The sequence below is a fragment of the Peromyscus eremicus genome, chromosome 15 (assembly GCF_949786415.1).
Source record: "Peromyscus eremicus chromosome 15, PerEre_H2_v1, whole genome shotgun sequence".
Taxonomy (NCBI): domain Eukaryota; kingdom Metazoa; phylum Chordata; class Mammalia; order Rodentia; family Cricetidae; genus Peromyscus; species Peromyscus eremicus.
Genome location: NC_081431.1, coordinates 6,597,279 through 6,615,241, shown reverse-complemented (window position 1 = coordinate 6,615,241; position 17,963 = coordinate 6,597,279). Strand labels below are relative to the sequence as shown.

The 17,963-nt window shown below is 44.5% G+C and overlaps 1 protein-coding gene across 1 annotated transcript in view; it reads left to right on the top strand.

Moving 5' to 3' along the window:
* Ush2a (usherin) overlaps positions 1–15,329 on the top strand; it is a 697,985-nt gene extending 682,656 nt beyond the window's left edge. Inside the window, exons 68-71 of the mRNA XM_059281179.1 lie at positions 2,001–2,084; positions 5,981–6,225; positions 12,809–13,030; positions 14,752–15,329. Coding sequence (XP_059137162.1) covers positions 2,001–2,084; positions 5,981–6,225; positions 12,809–13,030; positions 14,752–14,841 — 641 coding nt within the window. The 3' untranslated portion in view covers positions 14,842–15,329. The remainder of the gene's footprint in view (positions 1–2,000; positions 2,085–5,980; positions 6,226–12,808; positions 13,031–14,751) is intronic.
* Positions 15,330–17,963: the final 2,634 nt, after the last annotated feature.

Genomic DNA, 17,963 nt, shown 5'->3' with positions numbered 1-17,963 from the left:
TACTGGATACCCCCAGTGTTGTCTCCAAGCGAGTTAAGGGGCTGCAGGAAGGAAGGAGGCCAGTGGGCAGGTTCAGTTCACAAGACAAACAGCAATAAGCTAAATCGGTGAACGTACTGAGAACTCAGGGGTTTCCTTTTTGTGGCCTCTCTTGCAAACAGCACCACCATCGGTGTGCTGGTTAGTTTTCACCATCAACTTGGCACACTCTTGTGTCATCTGGGAAGAGGGAACCTCATTGCAAGAATTGCCTCCATCAGCTTGGCCTGTAGGCATGTCTGTGAGGCATTTTCTTGGTTGCTTGATTTTCTTGATGTAGGGGCAAGTGGCATGTAGATGGTGCCATCCCTATGCATGGGAGCCCAAGCTATATCTGAAAGACTGCTCAGCAAGCCAGAGGGAACAAGCCAGCAAGCAATATTCTACCCCAGTTCTGCCTTAGTTCCTGCTCTCACGTCCCTCAATGATGGAGTATAACCTAGAAGTATAAACCAAGTAAACCCTTCCCTCCCCAGGTTATTTTTGATCATGATGTTTATCAAAGTAACAAAAAAGTTACCAGAACACCCAATGACCATCTCCAGCCCTAAATCCCTGAGTGAGGGGCTCCCCAAACCTCACAGGATCAGTCGCTACAAGAACCTCCCCCACTTTCTTCTAGGATTGTACCCCATCCCCCTCTCCAGCTGCATCTCCTATTTCTTTGTCTTGATTTTCAGTTGAAATAAGAAAGGCTCCACAAGGTACTTCAGATTTTCAGGTAACCTGTAGGGTCACAGGGCCAGTGGATACAGAATTGTTTGAAAAGTACATTGGATTTATATAGTAAATCAACCCAGGAGTGTTTGGGTCCTTGAAGGGCCTGTTTAAGCTGAAGGACGACTCCCGTTTGCATTTATAGATACCAGGTTTCACCCTGAGTGAGCCACACACTGTCACCGCTCCTGGCCACCTGGGCAGCGTGCTACAGAGGGAAGATGGCCTGACAGTTGGCGGATCTGGGTTCTACCTGAGCAAGCCTCAGACCATCTGTGTGACCTTGAAAGAGGCACAGAGTCCTGGCAACTGAAACAGGAATTTGGATCATGTGATCCCCAAGTTTCCTTCTGAGCTCCCCTGTCCAGGAAAAGGTGTAGACCAAATGCAGAACAAGACTGGCTCCTTTGTAGTCCTTGACTCCTCTGACGGGATGTTGCTTTGCCACTCTGGTGGAAGCTCTGATCTTTCCCTCCACCCTTACAGACACGCTGCCATTACACAATGGCTCTTTGCTGATTGACTTTTAATTAGAAATTTGCATCTTAGATGATAGCTTCTCATTGCTATAACAAATGCCTAAGACAGTCTTATAAAGAGAAGATATTTATTCTGGTTCATAAATGATTCTCATCTGTTATCTGCTGGCCCACAGCTTTGGGCCTGTGGTGTGGGAGCACATGGCAAGAGGCCATGGCAGAGCCTCTTCTGGGTCCCTCTCCCTCACAGCACTGCTCAGGAAACAGTTACCACTGAGATGCCGTTGGCCTTTGCAGGACCATTGGCATCTAAACTGTCGTGCCCTGGTTCACTTCTGCTGCTGTGATTCAAAACAAAAACTACCCTGACCAAAAGGGAGTTAAGGGGAGCATGGTTCCAGGTTCCAGTCCATCCCTGAGGAGAGGTCAAGGCAGCAGGAACCTGATGTAGCTGGTCACATTTCAGCCACAGTCAAGAACAGAGAGAATGAATGTATGTGTGGGGTACTCAGCAGCTTCCTCTACTCTTATAAGGTCCAGAACCCAGAACCAGGAAATGGAAACGGCACCATCCACTTTCAGGCTGGGTCTTCCCACATCAATGAACACCATCATGACCATCCCCCACAGTTAGAACTGATCATCACATGTAACATTAACACTCTGTTCGTTCTGGAGTGGTATTTTCATTGCTCTTTCAAGATGACGCCCCTGTTAGCTGGTGTTAAAGGACTAAAGATTTACCAGTTCTTTCTTTTTGTCTAGCTTTCTTCTTCCAGGTCACCTGCACAACAGACATGGGAAGTGTTAAGACTCCACTGTTCCAGTATGATGCCACTACTGGGTTTGGTAAACATTTCTCTTGTCTTACGTTTAGTGTATCAGCTACTCATTTTCCTCAAGAGACTGGCAGATGTCTGCATATAGACATTGTTGACACATTCATGGTAGCCTTTTTGAAGGAACTGTAGTATGTCATTAAAGAAGAGGAGGAGGAAGAGGAGGAAGAGAAGGAAGAGGGGGAAGAGGAAGAAGAGGAGGGAGAAGGAGGAGGAAGAGGAGGAAAAAAAGGAAAAAAGAAAAAGAAAACTTTCCAGATCCTAATGAAACTTCTACTAGACAAGGAGTTAGTATTATTTTCAAGTCAAGTCATTGAGTTGTCAATGTGGCAAATATTGGGGAGACCTGATAAAGCTTCTCTTTTGAACTAAAAATTTTATCTAAGGAATTTTATGACTTCATGTACACAAAGGTAGCAGAGAGAGAATCCAGGAAGGATGAGAAGATGGGAGACAATAGGTGGCCAATTCAGTTCCTGATGGGCCTAACAATGTCCTAGAGTCAGAGCCTACAGTGGTGAACTGGGGGCATTTCTATCTATATCCTTCACAAGTTAGGATGACTTAAGGAGATAGCGCAATGATGAAGGCACCTAGCACACATTCACAAGGACCTGAGTTTGAATCCCCAGAACCCACTTACAGCCAGGTATGGTAGTATAGTTTGTCATCTCAGTGCTTCCAAGGCAAAATGAGAAGTGGAGACAGGAGAGTCCCTAGACACTCACGGGTCAGCTGGCAAACAACAGGAGACCCTGCCTCAAATAAGGTGGAGGGCAAGGCTGTCCTCTGCCCTCGGCATGGCCCCCTCCAACACACACACATACAGTTCCAATCAACAGCTGTCCATACTGTGCATATTGGGTATACCATATAATCTCTCAGACTTAACATGACCCTCCAATATAGCTAATCTCATTTTATTCAGAGCTGCAAGACAGGAAAGAATCCATTTGATATCTTCAACAAACCCAATTTCCCAGTTGGACAGTGGAGGACACCGGAATTTATTCAGGAGTGTTCTGCAAACATCTATGGATGCTCACTCACCCAAATGTGGTCTTCCTACCAACTCCTGGACCCAGACATTTTCTTCAGCTGTGTTTCTCTGGCTTACATGTTCCTAAGAATCAGCTCTGTATGCCTGTTAATTAGATAGATCCTCAGGTTGCTGGCACATATACAGAAGGGAGGGGAATGGAGATTGTGTCTTGTAAATATGCCCTGCCCAGTGATGGTGACACTGGGGCCCAGTACCACCTGCTGACTGATCCGTACTCCACATCAACCACTGGAGAGACTCATTTGACTCCAGTTACGGACCAGGTTTTCTTGTAGCCAGCTCCCAACCACGAAATTCATCCCCTGACTATGACCCCGGCACTGGATAAGCAAGGCAGGGCCCCTTAAAGTAAAAGTGCAGTCTAAAAGGAAAAGGGGATATGAGCCACGGTCCTGTTTTCAGCCTTTATCACAGGGCAGTAACTTCCAGTCAGCTCCTGAGCACAAATGGAACTTCCCACTGCAGCCGTGGTGCTGAGGGTGGCCCTCTTGTCTAGAGGCAAGCTCTTGGCAGAGCAGAGGGAAGGAACTGTGGGCTGTGCTTGTTCAGAGATGTGCTGCCCAGCTGATCTCTCTAGTCAGTTTTAATTTTTATGATATAATTTCTAAAGAGTTCCTGTTCTGTTGCCTGGAGCAGCCTCCAAGCAGGGGAAGAGGCAGAGACTGTGTCTCCTATTGCGGTGAGCTTTTCCCTCTGAGGTTCCCCTCGGGCACCCTGCCCTTCATTCCCCATGTGGTCCTGTGCAAAGAGCACACACAGCCCATCAGATCAGTCTCTGGGGCCCCAGCCCTGTGCCCCCCCCCAACACACACAGGAACTTAACCCTTCTCGTGCACAGCCAGGGTTCAGTTTTCAAACACCACATGCTGGTTCTCACTGTGAAGGGGCTTCTAACCTGCTGGAGCTTTGTCTTCAACTTTTTCTTTCAGAAGTGAGGAGGAGAGGCCCAGGGCACTGGTGACTTTTCAAACTATGTCACTGATCAGAAGTAGAGTTAGGTTCGCAAAGGTGTACCCTCCTCTCGGGGCTCAAACTTAGTTTGAGTTGCCTTCTACGACTCCCGCTAAGTGTGCACATCAGGCCCTGGCATGTCTTCCCTGCCCTCTGGTCCTGATCTGCTGAAAACAGGAAGGTGTCCCAGGAGCAGATTTCACTGCCATCAGCAAAACTCAGCTGCTGGCATTGGCATTCAGAAGGCAAGGCTTTGGCTCTCAGATTCAGGCCAGCCCGGGTGGTGGCTGCATCACAGCTGTGAGCCTACAAGCTGTTCTCAGTGAAGGGGTGGGTGGCTGACCTAAGACCCTCTCCCACTCAGTTAGCCAGCCCGATGGCATGATTCCACTGCCTAATACCATTCTGTAGGACCCCATAGCCCCCTTTCCCTTGTGCCCCGCTTCGGTCCCCCACACAGAAGATAAGGTAATCCTACCACTGCTTACTTTTCCTATCTAGAAATCCTAAATTCTTATCATGTTGTTCAGCTTTCCTTCACCGCATCAGAAGACCCGAGAAAAACAACGTAAAGAGGAGGCTTGTTTAGGCTCACCCCTTTGAGATTTCAGTCCACGGTCACATGGCCCTACTGTCTCTGACTCTGAACACTGGTAAGAAGCATGTGACAGAGCATAGTTGCTTACCTCATACCTCATGACAACCACAAAGCAGAGAGAGATGGGTCTGAACCAAGTACACCCTTCAAGTCATGCCCACAGTGACCTACTTCCTCCAACCAGGCCTCACCGCTCAACAGCCCACTAAGCCACAAACTCAACAACGGATTTACCCATCAGTGAGGCAACAGCCTTAATGATCTAGTCACCTGTCATTGACCTATCTCTGAACACTGCTGTCCAAGGGAGCAAGCATTCCACACATATCCAAACTGGAACCTTCACTGAATGTGAACTTAGACTGGCCATGGGCTAAGAAGAGAATGCCAGCTTTAGCACACAAATCCAGGAAAGTGGTTTTACCAATACTTCCCTCCATAGGACGCTCCCCCAGTGTACTAGTGTATTTGAGATGACGGTTTGTAGAGCTTTGGGTGATTAACAGAGGCCAGGCAACAAGCCTCGGGAAAGCTGTTAGAACAGGCTGTTGACATTCACAGTTGAAAAGATCTTATGTCTCAAAATCTAGTTTACTGTCTCTTCACCACCAATCATTTTTCTAAAGTGATGGAAATCTGCAGCACTGACTGCTGGCCTCATCCCTGTAAGGTGATGGTGATCTGCAGCACTGTGACTGCTGGCCTCATCCCTGTAAGATGATGGTGATCTGCAGCACTGTGACTGCTGGCCTCATCCCTGTAAGGTGATGGTGATCTGCAGCACTGTGACTGCTGGCCTCATCCCTGTAAGGTGATGGTGATCTGCAGCACCGTGACTGCTGGCCTCATCCCTGTAAGGTGATGGTGATCTGCAGCACCGTGACTGCTGGCCTCATCCCTGTAAGGTGATGGTGATCTGCAGCACCGTGACTGCTGGCCTCATCCCTGTAAGGTGATGGTGATCTGCAGCACTGTGACTGCTGGCCTCATCCCTGTAAGGTGATATTTATCCGCAGCACTGTGACTGTTGGCTTCATCCCTGTAAGGTGATGGTGATCTGTGAACTGCTGGCCTCATCCCTGTAAGGTGATGGTGATCTGTAGCACTGTGACTGCTGGCCTCATCCCTGTAAGGTGATGGTGATCTGCAGCACTGTCCTTGAAGCACCCCAAACCATCACTCTAGCTCACGTAGTTAGAAACAAGTACACAAGACTGCTTCACTATCAAAAAACAGCACCACAAGCCACAAGATTGCCTACTGAAAGAATCTTTTCCTTTCCTGTGTTTTTCAGGCCCAGTGCTGACAACTCCTGGAGAAAAGAAGGGAGCAGGGACCAAAATCACAGAGTTCTACACTGAGCTGTGGTTCATCGTAGTAATGGCGGTGCTGGGCCTGATCTTGCTGGCCATTTTTCTGTCCTTGATTCTACAAAGAAAAATCCACAGGGAGCCATATATCAGAGAGAGACCTCCCTTAGAGCCTCTTCAAAAACGAATGACCCCACTGAGTGTCTACCCTCCAGGGGAAACCCATGTGGTATGTATGGGAAGCAAGCCCTTTCCTGGTGTGACCTGCTTTTCATCCTCATGAATTCACTTATCATTCTAATGCTTTTGGTGACGTATTTATGCATAAAATCATGCCTGCAAACATAGACAAATTAACCTCTCATCCTTTCTGATTTAGATATCCTTTAAACCTTTCTTTTGCTTCATTGTTCTTGCAAAGACTTCCTTTCAGTACTGTTAACAGTGGTGAGGATGGGTATCATTGTCTTCTTTCAAAAGAAAGCAAGCAAGCTTTTTCCTTTTGCCCAAGTATAGTGATAGCTTTATATATATATAACATTTATATATTATATATTTATATATTATATATATATAAATGTTTAGTCCATGGAAGTATGATTATATGTGCAATTATTTAGTAATTTTACCATGAATTTTATCAAACGCCTTTTCTGCAAAATGAACTATACGGTTTCTCTTCTTCCTTCTGATGATACAGTATTGCATTTCTTGATTTGTACATGTTGAACCATCCTTGCATGCCTGGGACCAATTCCACCTAATCATGGTATATGTTCTTTTTGACGTGAAAAGGGAAATGCTATTTCAAGAGGCAATTTCTAATGACTTCTAAAGGAGTTAAAAACCAGTGTCTTATGCATGTTCTCATCTGCATGCAGGCTGGAATATTGGTTCAGGTCTTACTAGTATGTAAGCATCAACTTGAACTTTGATCACTAACATGTAATGAGAATGCTTGCTTCTGTGTCCATTGCGGGGTATGAGTCTACAGTTACTTCTGTGTGCGGTAGCACTATACGCTCTATTGTATTGGGTTTTGTTTGTCTGGCTTGGGTATCAGGGTAATGTCAGCCTCAAAGAATTTGGAAGAGTTCTGGTCATTTGGGATTTTTGGAATAGTTTAAAAGGCATGAGAAGTAGTTATCCTTTAAATACTCTCAGTAAAGCCATCAGAACTGAGACAGTTTAGGGGAAAGATTGAATTTTTTTCAAAGATTTTGACTATATGTTTATGTGTAAGTATGTGCATGTGAGTTCAAGTGCCTGCAGAGGCCAGAAGGTCTCAGATTCCCCTGGAGTTGGAGTTACAGGCAGAAGTGCTGGGAACAAAACTTGGTACTCTGCAGAGCCATGACACTCCTCACAGATGACTCATCTTTCCAGCCCTAAGATGAAAGGGTCTTACTGTTTCAACATCATTTGCTGATTATTGGTCTGTTTGGATTTTCTGTTCACTTTGATTCACTTTGGGGCATATTAGATAGGCTCAAACATCTACCCATTTCTAGTTTTTCCCACTTCTGATAGGTGTTCATACTAGTTTTTATGACTTTGAATTTCTGTGGGACCTCTTGGCCATTAAGAGTATGTTATTCAATTTACATGTATTTATTTGTTCACTTTCCATTGCCTCTGTTATTCTTAGATTGTAGTTTTAATCTGTCATAGTCTGAGTAGAACTGCAATTGTTGAGTCTTGATTTGTGGTTTAACTGCTCTATCCTCAAGATTCTGATGGGAATCTGTGTGCTGCTGCTGGATAAAATGTTCAGTAACTGTTAGGAATGTGTTTCCTTTGAAGTATGGTTCTACGCTGCTGTCTCTTTGATGATTTTGTGTTTGCATGGCATGCCCAGTGAAGAAATTTGGGTGTTGAAATGCCCAGCTCCTATGGAATTAATCTTTTACTTTAGAGCTAAATTTACTTTGTATTGGGAAGCCCCATGTTGGGCATTGTCTTAGTGTTTCTTCACAGCAATAAATAAGTAACTATGACCAAGGCAACTTGGAAAAGAAAGGATTTAATTGGAGGCTTGTCTAACAGTTTCAGAGAATGAGTCCATGATTATCATGGCAGGGAGCATAGCAGCTGGCAGGCATGGCACTGGGAGTAGAGGAGAGCTTACATGTTGAGACAACCAAGGCCACACCTCCTAATCCTTCCCAAACAGTTCCACCAACTGGGGACCATTCTCATTCAAATCAGGACATTTACATATCTTTACAATTCTTTTTTTTTTTGTTTTTTGTTTTTTTTTGTTTTTTTCGAGACAGGGTTTCTCTGTGTAGCTTTGCGCCTTTCCTGGAACTCCCTTTGGAGACCAGGCTTGCCTTGAACTCACAGAGATCTGCCTGGCTCTGCCTCCTGAGTGCTGGGATTAAAGGCGTGTGCCACCACCGCCTGGCTCTTTACAATTCTTATGTCATCTTGAGCAAATCATTTTCTCACTATGATTGTCTTTGTAAAGATTTTAATATCTATTTTATCTGAAATGAATGCAGCTATTCTTGCAATACTTTTTTTCTTTAATACCAGAGACTGAACCTAAAACCTTGCACATACCAGGAAAAAACTTTGCCACTGAGCTATATCTATCCTCCTCTACCCACTCACCCATTTTTTTTTTTTTTTTTTTTTTTTTTTTTTTGGTTTTAAGATTTTCCTTAGTTGCCCAGGCTGGCCTTGAATTTGCCATCTTCTTGCCTCAGCCTCCTAATTAGCATGGATGACAGACCTGAACTAAGAAACTCTTAATTCTGCCAATCTATATTTCTTAATTGGTGAATTTTATCCACTTATGGGCAATGATGTTATTAACTACTTCCTGTCATTTTGATAACTGTATTTTGCTTTCCTTGTATTTGTTTGGCAGCATCTAATTTTAAATTTTTAGGGTGGTGTTCCAATGAGTCTTATACATTGTTTTCATAACAGCAGTTACCACCATTTACCTTCATTTCTAGGTAGAATGTCCCTGTGTTTCCTAGTGTTGGCAAAGAATTTCCTAAGTTCCTTCTTATCTGGAAAAGACTTTAGTATTATTTTAAGCATGTTTCCTCTTCTGTATTTTTAATATGTAATACTATTCTCTTCTAGCTATAAGTTTTCTGTGAAAATTCTGCTGCAAATCTGAGTAGCCCCTTAATGTTTTGAGAATTCTTAGTTATATACACAATATTTACTAAAACATACCATGATTAAGGTCTATTCTGGATGAAGCTAGTTTGGGATCTTTCAGCTTCATAAATCTGGATATCCATATCTCTGGGGATTTTTTAAATGTATTATGTTTATGTATTTATACAATTTATATTAATCATATACATTTACCATTATCTTCCTCTAATCTCCACTACCCCCATATCTTCCAAACTCCATGCTTTCCTTTTTAAATGGCTATTAATACGAACCCCCAGTACACCTAATGCTGCCCACATGTGCATGGGTATATGGGCCCATCCACTGGGGTATGGACCTACCCAAAGAAAAGTATGTTTTCCTTTCTCAGCACCCAGCAACGGCCAATAGCTCTTCTAACAGTGGTGATGCATGCTGGAATCTTGACTGGCAACAGCTGTGTCCTACCCAGAAGTCAGCATTCCACAGATCTCCTCCCCACCCACCAGCTCTTGGAAAATTGTCATTTTGTGAAATCTTTTTTTCAGTACCTTTCCCCCTTCCCTCACTTTCTATAATTCTCAAAATGCAAATACGTCACTATGGGCCTTGTAAGTTCCATCATTCTTGGTCCATTTTCATCTTAATGTCCCAGTGTCAGTAAGCTGTCTCCAAGTTCTGAATTCTTTCTTTAGCTTGTCCTATGCTACTGTGGAAAGTTTCCTTTATAATTTTTCATTTCATTCATGGAAGATTCCCGATTGGTTCTTTTCATGATTTCTATCTTTTAGTGAATTCCTCATTTACCTTCTACATTGTCTCATCATTTCTTTGTAGTATTCGTCTGTACTTAAGTCTCAATTTCTTTAGGATCGTGTTCATTGTTTTAGGCACTTTGTAAATTTCCTTCAAATTTAGATGTATTATTGGAGAATTCTTATTAAGAACTGGCCATATATCCTCTCATTTATGTCCTTAGATTTATGCCTACTGTAACATTTTTTCTTCCATTTTTATAGGAAAAGGGTTTTGTTGTTTATGAGATACTGGATGACAGTTTGGAACATTTGGTTATAAGGGAGCTTAAAAACAGTCTCCAATGCCTAGACTGCAGTAGTTCATGGTGGCACTTATTTGAGTGAGACATAGACTTACAAGGGTATGTGTCTGTAGGCCCAACAGAGTCTGCTCCAATAACACTGGGATTGGTGAGCAGCTGCCAGTCTAGGTGGCATGGGTACAGGGAGGACCAAGTTCCTTGGGGCAAGCACAGGTGATGCCAAGGATTGTGATGCCCTGACAGTTCTTGAGCCACAGGATGTAGGATGGGGCCCTTTGCAGGTACCACAGATGTCCAAAGACGGTGTTAACATCTATAGGCCAAGCAATGCTGGACTTCCCTGGGTCCTGTAGGCAATGACAGTGGCAGAAGACAGGAACAAGCACACATGGCACCAGCAAGTATGGACCCAAGTCCACAGGCTGTGAGGTTCGTTCCCTCAATCAACTAGTACATATAGCATTTTCATTAAGGCATGTGCCCTGCCATATCCACTCCTTGGGAGGATATGCAGGAAACTTCCGTTTGGTTTCACAAGTCGATATGGGCAGTTCTGAGGCTTGTGGATTTGGCCTCTAATACTCCTAGAGCTTCGGAGACTGGGGATAACACTTAGCGTTCAGGATGTAATATATGCAGACTCTTTCCTTGGTCCCCAGGGTGTCCTTGTCTACCCAGAGCTACATGTTACTGGCTAGGAGGAGAACTTCTATAGAGCCTCTTATGAAGTGCAGGTACTGACAGGTTAGAGCCACTGGTTACTATGTTCCTGAAGCCATAAGGCTTAGCACCAAAGGTACAGGTGAAGCTGGCATGTTGCTAATATTCCAACATTTCTGACTGAGAAGGGAACTCCCCTAGCTCACATGCAGTGGAAGATAGGTGTTGTGTTCCTGGAGCTGCCTACTGGGTTTTCCTGGGACTTTTATCAGCTCTAGCTATGTAGGCATGGATGAGAACAGGGATTTTCAGCAGTGGGTACAGTCCAACTGTGTTATAGAAAGATCCTCCCCAATTCATGAGCTCCTGGCCACAGCGGCTACCAGACTTTACACTGCAGGATCCTGTAAAGCAATCTTCTGCCCAGGAAGGTGGAGGTACATACTGGCCCAAGGCTTTCAATGGGTCCTATTATTTGACAGCCAAGATGTCATCAAAAGGGGCTGCTAAGGTTGCTTGAGTTCTGGGGGCAGTTGAGAGTGAGTACATTCCTTGATTCACAGGAATCACTTCTCTTTTTTAATTTGTGCTGAGACTGAACCCAAGGCCTTGTACATGCCAGTGAAGTGTTCTGTCACTGAGCCACAGCCCTGGCTGGGGAGTTGTTTTAACAACCATCAGCTCCCCGAAGTAGATTTTTCGCTTGTAAGTACTGTGGCTGTCTCACTCATGTTTGCTGCTATGGTCCACATTACTGGCACCTGCTTACATGATGCCAGCAGCATTTGGTTCCATCCTGGCCAGGACCCTGGTGACAAGGTCACACATTGCTTTTCCAGCCTCTAGGTCACCTTCCACTGATTGTTCTTGCTCTTTGGGGTTTCCACCACTTCTGATTTCTAGAATTCATTCTCTCTCCTCAAAACAGCTGCCCACTAGTGGCTCAGACTCTCTTTTGTGGTAGAGTTTTTTGAAACAGGGTTTTTCTGTGTAGTTTTGGTGCCTGTCCTGGATCTCGATTTCATACTGTAGACCAGGCTGGCCTTGAACTCACAGAGATCCACCTGGCTCTGCCTCCTGAGTGCTGGGATTAAAGAAAGGCGTGTACCACCACTGCCCAGTGAAGGGTATTTCTTGGCCATCTTGGTTCTGAACCCCTGAAACAGTGTTAAAGACTGATGTACCCATTTGCTTTTTCCTTTCAGTTTGACTCTGTGGCTGACATATCTGATGTGTCCAGCAGTGTCACCCTAAAAAGTTACACCATGCACTTTGAGGTACCTCTGTGTGTTGCATGGATGCCATCTGCTCTTTGTGCATGCTGTGTGGATTGTCCACTGAGAAGCAGAAATATTTCACTGATGGAACCATGAAATCAGAAACTTTGCATGTTTCAGTCAGCTAGAATTTACCTTAAGAGCACATCTTAGATTATAGTTATGGAGATATTTTGCCTTGCTGGTGATAACGACAGAGCTGATGATTTATGGAGTCTGGATTCCTACAAGGTAAATATGAGGAGAGGAAGAAGGGTAGGATCACTTCCTACACCAGTCCAGAACTCTGAAAATAAAATATATATTGCTCTTAGAGGGCAACCATGAACAATATGGTTCACTTTTGACAAGGGAGAAGAGAAGTTCAAGAGGCAGGCTCCATGTCAGTGTGTAGTTAGAGAGCTCCTTAATCTAGCCCCACCTCCCTGGCTTCACTGCTTGGCAGGCCTGGCCCCAGTGGGAGCAACAGCCACCAAGGCAGGACATGAGTGCCCTAGGGGTCAAGAGCACTGCCACTAACAACAGGCACATTTCTCATGGCAATGAGGGCACAGTATTCCACATGCTCATAGCTGCCGAGTTCAAGTTCTGTTGTAGGAGGCTCTAGAACATCACTCCTTTCAAGCATGATGTGTGAAAACCAGTTCCCAACCACGCTGTTACCCGTCCATCTCCAACAGCAGCTTCCTTTTCAGGGATTAGCCGACACCAGAATCCCTCGGTCTGGGACGCCTTTGAGTATTCGAAGCAGCCGAAGTGTGTCTGTACTAAGGATCCCAAGTCAAAGCCAAATCAGCCAGACCTACTCCCAGGGCTCTCTCCACCGCAGTGTCAGCCAGCTCATGGACATTCCAGACAAGAAGGGCTTGGCAGATGACTCGCTCTGGGAAACTATTATGGGCCACAGCAGTGGACTGGTGAGTTGACGGCCTCCTGTACACACGCCGCTGCCCTTGAGCACCCGCCCAATTCTGTTGTAAACCATTGACTTAACCAAAGAGCAGCAGCAACACTGTTAATGGAGTAAGACTGCTGTTGTCCTGCTAGATGATAAGACACTCAGAAAATACAGAAACTGACTAAAAGGCATAAAATGCAACCCTTGGTTTACTTTAAGAAAGCCAAAAACCATGATAACTACATTCCTGTTATTCATCCGAGACAAGGCTACATGGATCTCAGGATGACCTTGAATAGGTTTCTCCTTTCTCCACCTCCTATATGCTGCCATTACAGGCAGGTGCTTCCATGTTCTCCCTTTAAAAACAAACATGCAGCACTGGGGATTGAACCCAGGACTCTTTGTGCATGCTAGACATGCACTCTACCAACTGAGATGCATCACTAGCCCTCAGTCACCATTTATGAGTGCCATCTTTCATAAATTTAGTCCAATAGTAGGAATGACTGGCTTTGAGGGATCACCTGTCATCTTGTATCAGCCTCAAGCTCCCTAGTGGCTGAGGGGATGAACATGGTAGGATTTTTACCAATGATCCCGCTCTGTCATCGTAGACATCTACTGCAGTGCCTTTCCGTTCAGCTAGTAGAAGAAACTGGCAGAGCGCTTAGCTCTCCTCCATGTCCACTGCCTCCAAAGTCCTCTGTACTTTCCCTTCACCGAAAAGTTGGTGGCTTCCAGGAGTTCCTTTCTGACTAATGACAACATGACAAAGGGATTGTTCCTGCCATCACCCAAGTCCTTTGTGGTTATTCCGAAAGATTAAATACATAGTGAAGGTAAAAGTTCTCTTCCTGGGGCTGGGGTGGAGGCTCAGGTGACAGAGTGCTCAACATGCATGAAGCCCTGGGTCCAATCCCAAGGAACACAGTGGAGGATCAAAAGCCGAAGGTCATCTTTAACTACGTGGCAAGTTTGAGGCCACCTGGGATACATGAGACATTGCCTCACACACAAAACAAAAAACCTTTTCAAAAATCCTGATCTTGTTATAACTCAATCACATAATTCCATTCCAGATCTAGGTTTTAAATGGAAGGGACAATTAAATTGAATATTTGCTAAATGAATTTTTTTCAAAATGTAAATTTACTCCCTGTAACAATGAAGACATAGATGGAACATTACAAATAATCTGCACGCAGCCACCATCATTACAGGAGTGTAGGATCAGAGGTGGCTGGGACCTACCCTAGAGCATAAGTATCTTTTTGTGGGATTGTGATCAGAGGCTTTGCCTGTAACAATGGCCAGGTGAGTTTGGTGTTTGGTTCTAGTAAAGGGCCGTGTGCAGGAGTCAGTGGAGTCCTGTGAGGGTGCCAAGACCTGGCAAGTTACTGGTTCATTATGAAATCATAACATTAACTCTGTTGATAAATACAGTACACAGAGTAGAGAGCAACAGGGCGTAATAGCTTGTGTCCTGGCTTTTACTCTTTTAATTCTTATAAACTATATATACACAGATTGCAAATTTCCCTACTCTACAGATAAACTGAGGCTCACAGAGGCTAAGATTGTACAGTGTAACACTCTGAGTATTGAGCTAACTGGAATCTCATGTGATCCCTTCAGTGAAGGGAATTTAAAGGAAAGTCTGTCTCAAACCACATCCTAGTGTTGAACATAGGCAGCTTTTAATTCACTGAACATGATTTATGATTGCTTGCTTTTCAGTATGTGGATGAAGAGGAACTAATGAATGCCATCAAGGGTTTCAGCTCAGTAACCAAGGAACACACCACCTTCACCGACACCCACCTGTAAAGAATGGAAGTTATAACATGGAAACCTGGGGTGCGTGCTCTGTATCCTGTTTCTCCTGGTTACCACATGTCACAGAAGTTGAAAAATACTTAAAGAAAACTTTTTAATTTTTCCTAATAGAGACTTAAGAAATATTTCTCTGGTTTTCTCAAATAAGGAATTCCGTTGCCTTGCTGATTTTGTGGATGACAAAACATTTGGTTCTCTGGGTTCTGCCAGGGACACTGTTAAAGGAACAATCCAGGCCATTTCAAGATGGTGCACACTTGTTATCAGGAATGAGATGTTACTGGTTTAAAACCAGGCACGACTACGAGGAGGGTGAAATCCTATGAGCAATGCCTGCACTTGCGGTCACGGCTCCACACTGAAGCGAAGAACCGGCTCTGCACACACATGGGGAAGGTTCTAGAGTTGCTGCTGAGAGCTTCCCACAGTCCAACTACAGTCTAGCCGCACACAGCTCTCCTAGCTGTTCCTAAGGACTTAGCTCATGCATGCAAACTGGGAATGTTACAACCAGAACACCGTTGCTTGAACCCAGGTCTTGTTTCAGAACTAAAACCTGCAAGATAGTCAATTAGTACTTTTCATAAAATATGAATCTGCTGCTCCCAGAAAACCTCCTTTAGTTTTAAAAGTTTTAGGGCATTTTTCTGAGTTTATGTGACAATATCTTGTGGCCCTTTGCGAGGTACTAACTGCTTATTTTGCTGAAAAGCCACTATTTACCTATGATCCAACAGTCCAGCTGGACTTCTGGGATGCTGAACTGTCATCCAAACCTGTGGCACACATGACACCCTTAAGGGTCAAAGCAAAGAGTGGAATTAAACACTTCCACCCTTTGTCACAACTAAAGTGGCGGGGCATCCACAATGGCTGTACACATCATAACATGCATTTTCCATCTTGCCAAAAGTTTTCTACCTTTTGAAATAGAAACAGAATTGGCCAGTCCACTAAGCCTTATCTCACATCATTATTAGGTTATAGCAAAGGGGGCCTGCCTCTCATGGCTGCAGGTAGGCGCTACCAGGATCATGAGGTCCTACATCTGGGTAGCATTTTTCCAATCAGGAACAAATCATTAGTGAGAAATATTGTCTAAACAACACCTCCTGAGGACTAAGCCTAATATCTAGGGAGGATGATCCCCTGGAGTGTGATACTTTCCTGCTGTGTGTTTAGCACCATGCAGGCAGCCAACATTAATCATTTCTTTTTAACTGTCAAGGCTGAATGAGGGTCTGGTCCTCGGGTCACTGGGGCTTGCCAGTTGTCCCATCTGTGTGAGGGTAGGTCAGAAACCTTGTTCACACATATGGAGGAAATTTCCCTGCTGACATGCCTCTCTGTAGACTCAACTTGAGCTCTAACCAGTCTACAGTCACTGGGTAGCATCTCCATAGTCTCCCTGAACAAGACAACAGGTGATTCCCTAGTTATACCTCAGAGGTCCCTGGGACAAAGCTGACCTTGAGAGGGAAATGGGAAATAGCCTTCCTCTTAATCCCTCTGACCACATTAGTCTCCCAAGTAAGGTTCCCCAACACTTAAAAGTTCCACACTGCCTTCACTGGCCTTCTATCCACTGAGTAGTGTTTAGATAAAGCTTGGGGGCAAGGGGGAAATCAAACACTGAAACTTTGTTTAGATGTGATTCTGTTCTTTAAGCCAATCCTTGGAATTGCTATAGAGATAAAATAACTCCATTGATTTAAGCAGAAATTTGATATCAATGTATTAAACTCTGACCTGTTACATACCATATATAACTTGCCCAGACCCTGGTAACTTGTGTATGCTTTCTAGCTTTCTTATGAGACTTAATGACATGAACAAACCTACCTGAGATGATCTTTACAAGCTGGCTTGGTAGATGCCATGGCAGCTGCTTGGCTTCAAAGATAGTGTTGTGTAATAGCACCTTAATAAAAAAAGGTTGAATCCAAACTACACCTGTAGTAACTTAATACTACCTGTATACATGCTGCTACCCTGAGGGTGGTGAGTTCCCAGGTAAACCTTACAGAAAACACCAGTCTTCATACAGCAGAGTGATCTACCACAACAGTGAGTAGCAGATAAAGCAAACTGCAGTTCTGGACTTAACTACATAGGTGGTTTCTGGTTTTTTTCCCATTAGTTGCGTCATGATGCCTTTACTCTTTGATTCTGTGGCAAGGAGAAACAGCCAGAGGGCCAGCTTATTCAGGAAATGCCGAGATTTGGTATCTCCAGAGCTAGCCTCTCAGGGACTCAAACAGCACAGGAGAATTCAATGCACACACAAGGCATTTATTTTCTCTTCTCTAAAACTGAACAGAGTGGCTTACAATAAATAGACTTGCTGTTGAGTCCATTGACAACTAGCTGGACCCAAAATGCCTTGTCCTTATAACCCGTTGAGACTGGTTCAGATGAGTCTCATCACCTACTGGATCATGCAATGGGTACAGAGATGGAGGGACACAGAAAAGTTTTCTTTCCTTTGGAGCCTTTAAACTTTATAAAACCCTGGGTGGGCACTGGAGCACTGCTTGGAAGCCTGTACCCACAACCAATTTCTGGGTGTTTGCAAATGGAGACAGACAACCTGAAAAACTCAATAACCTGCTTTTCTTTTGGTTCTTCTCATGAGTAGGCTCCATGAACAAAGGTGGGTGTGAATTCTCCCATCATCTCATGCAAGGGAAACATCCCAGAATGAATTGGGGCTATACCTGGCAAAAGGAAATCAGGTTTTGAGTGTCTTAAGAGTCTTGTCATGTCCAGTGCTACAGGAAGCAGCTGAGTGGACGATGGGAGAATCTGGAACCCATTTGTCCTGCCTGCACTGAGACAGAGGAGAGTATTATGCCTTTCTCTGCCACCCTGTTCGTCCTGAGCAGAGGCCAGACTGCGCAGTGAGATCTCCACACCTACCTGTGCCTCAGTCCCCTACAACTCCCAGCTCCTCTCTAGTCTTTGTCAGGGTCATCTTGGCCCCTTGTCTGTCCCTGCATAAACTTGGGCCCAGGTACTCACAGTTCCATTTGCTTCCAAGATGCCACCATCTCTCAGCACACTTGGCTTACCTTAAGAACCATTTTCTATGCCTCAACGTGACATTAAGCCAC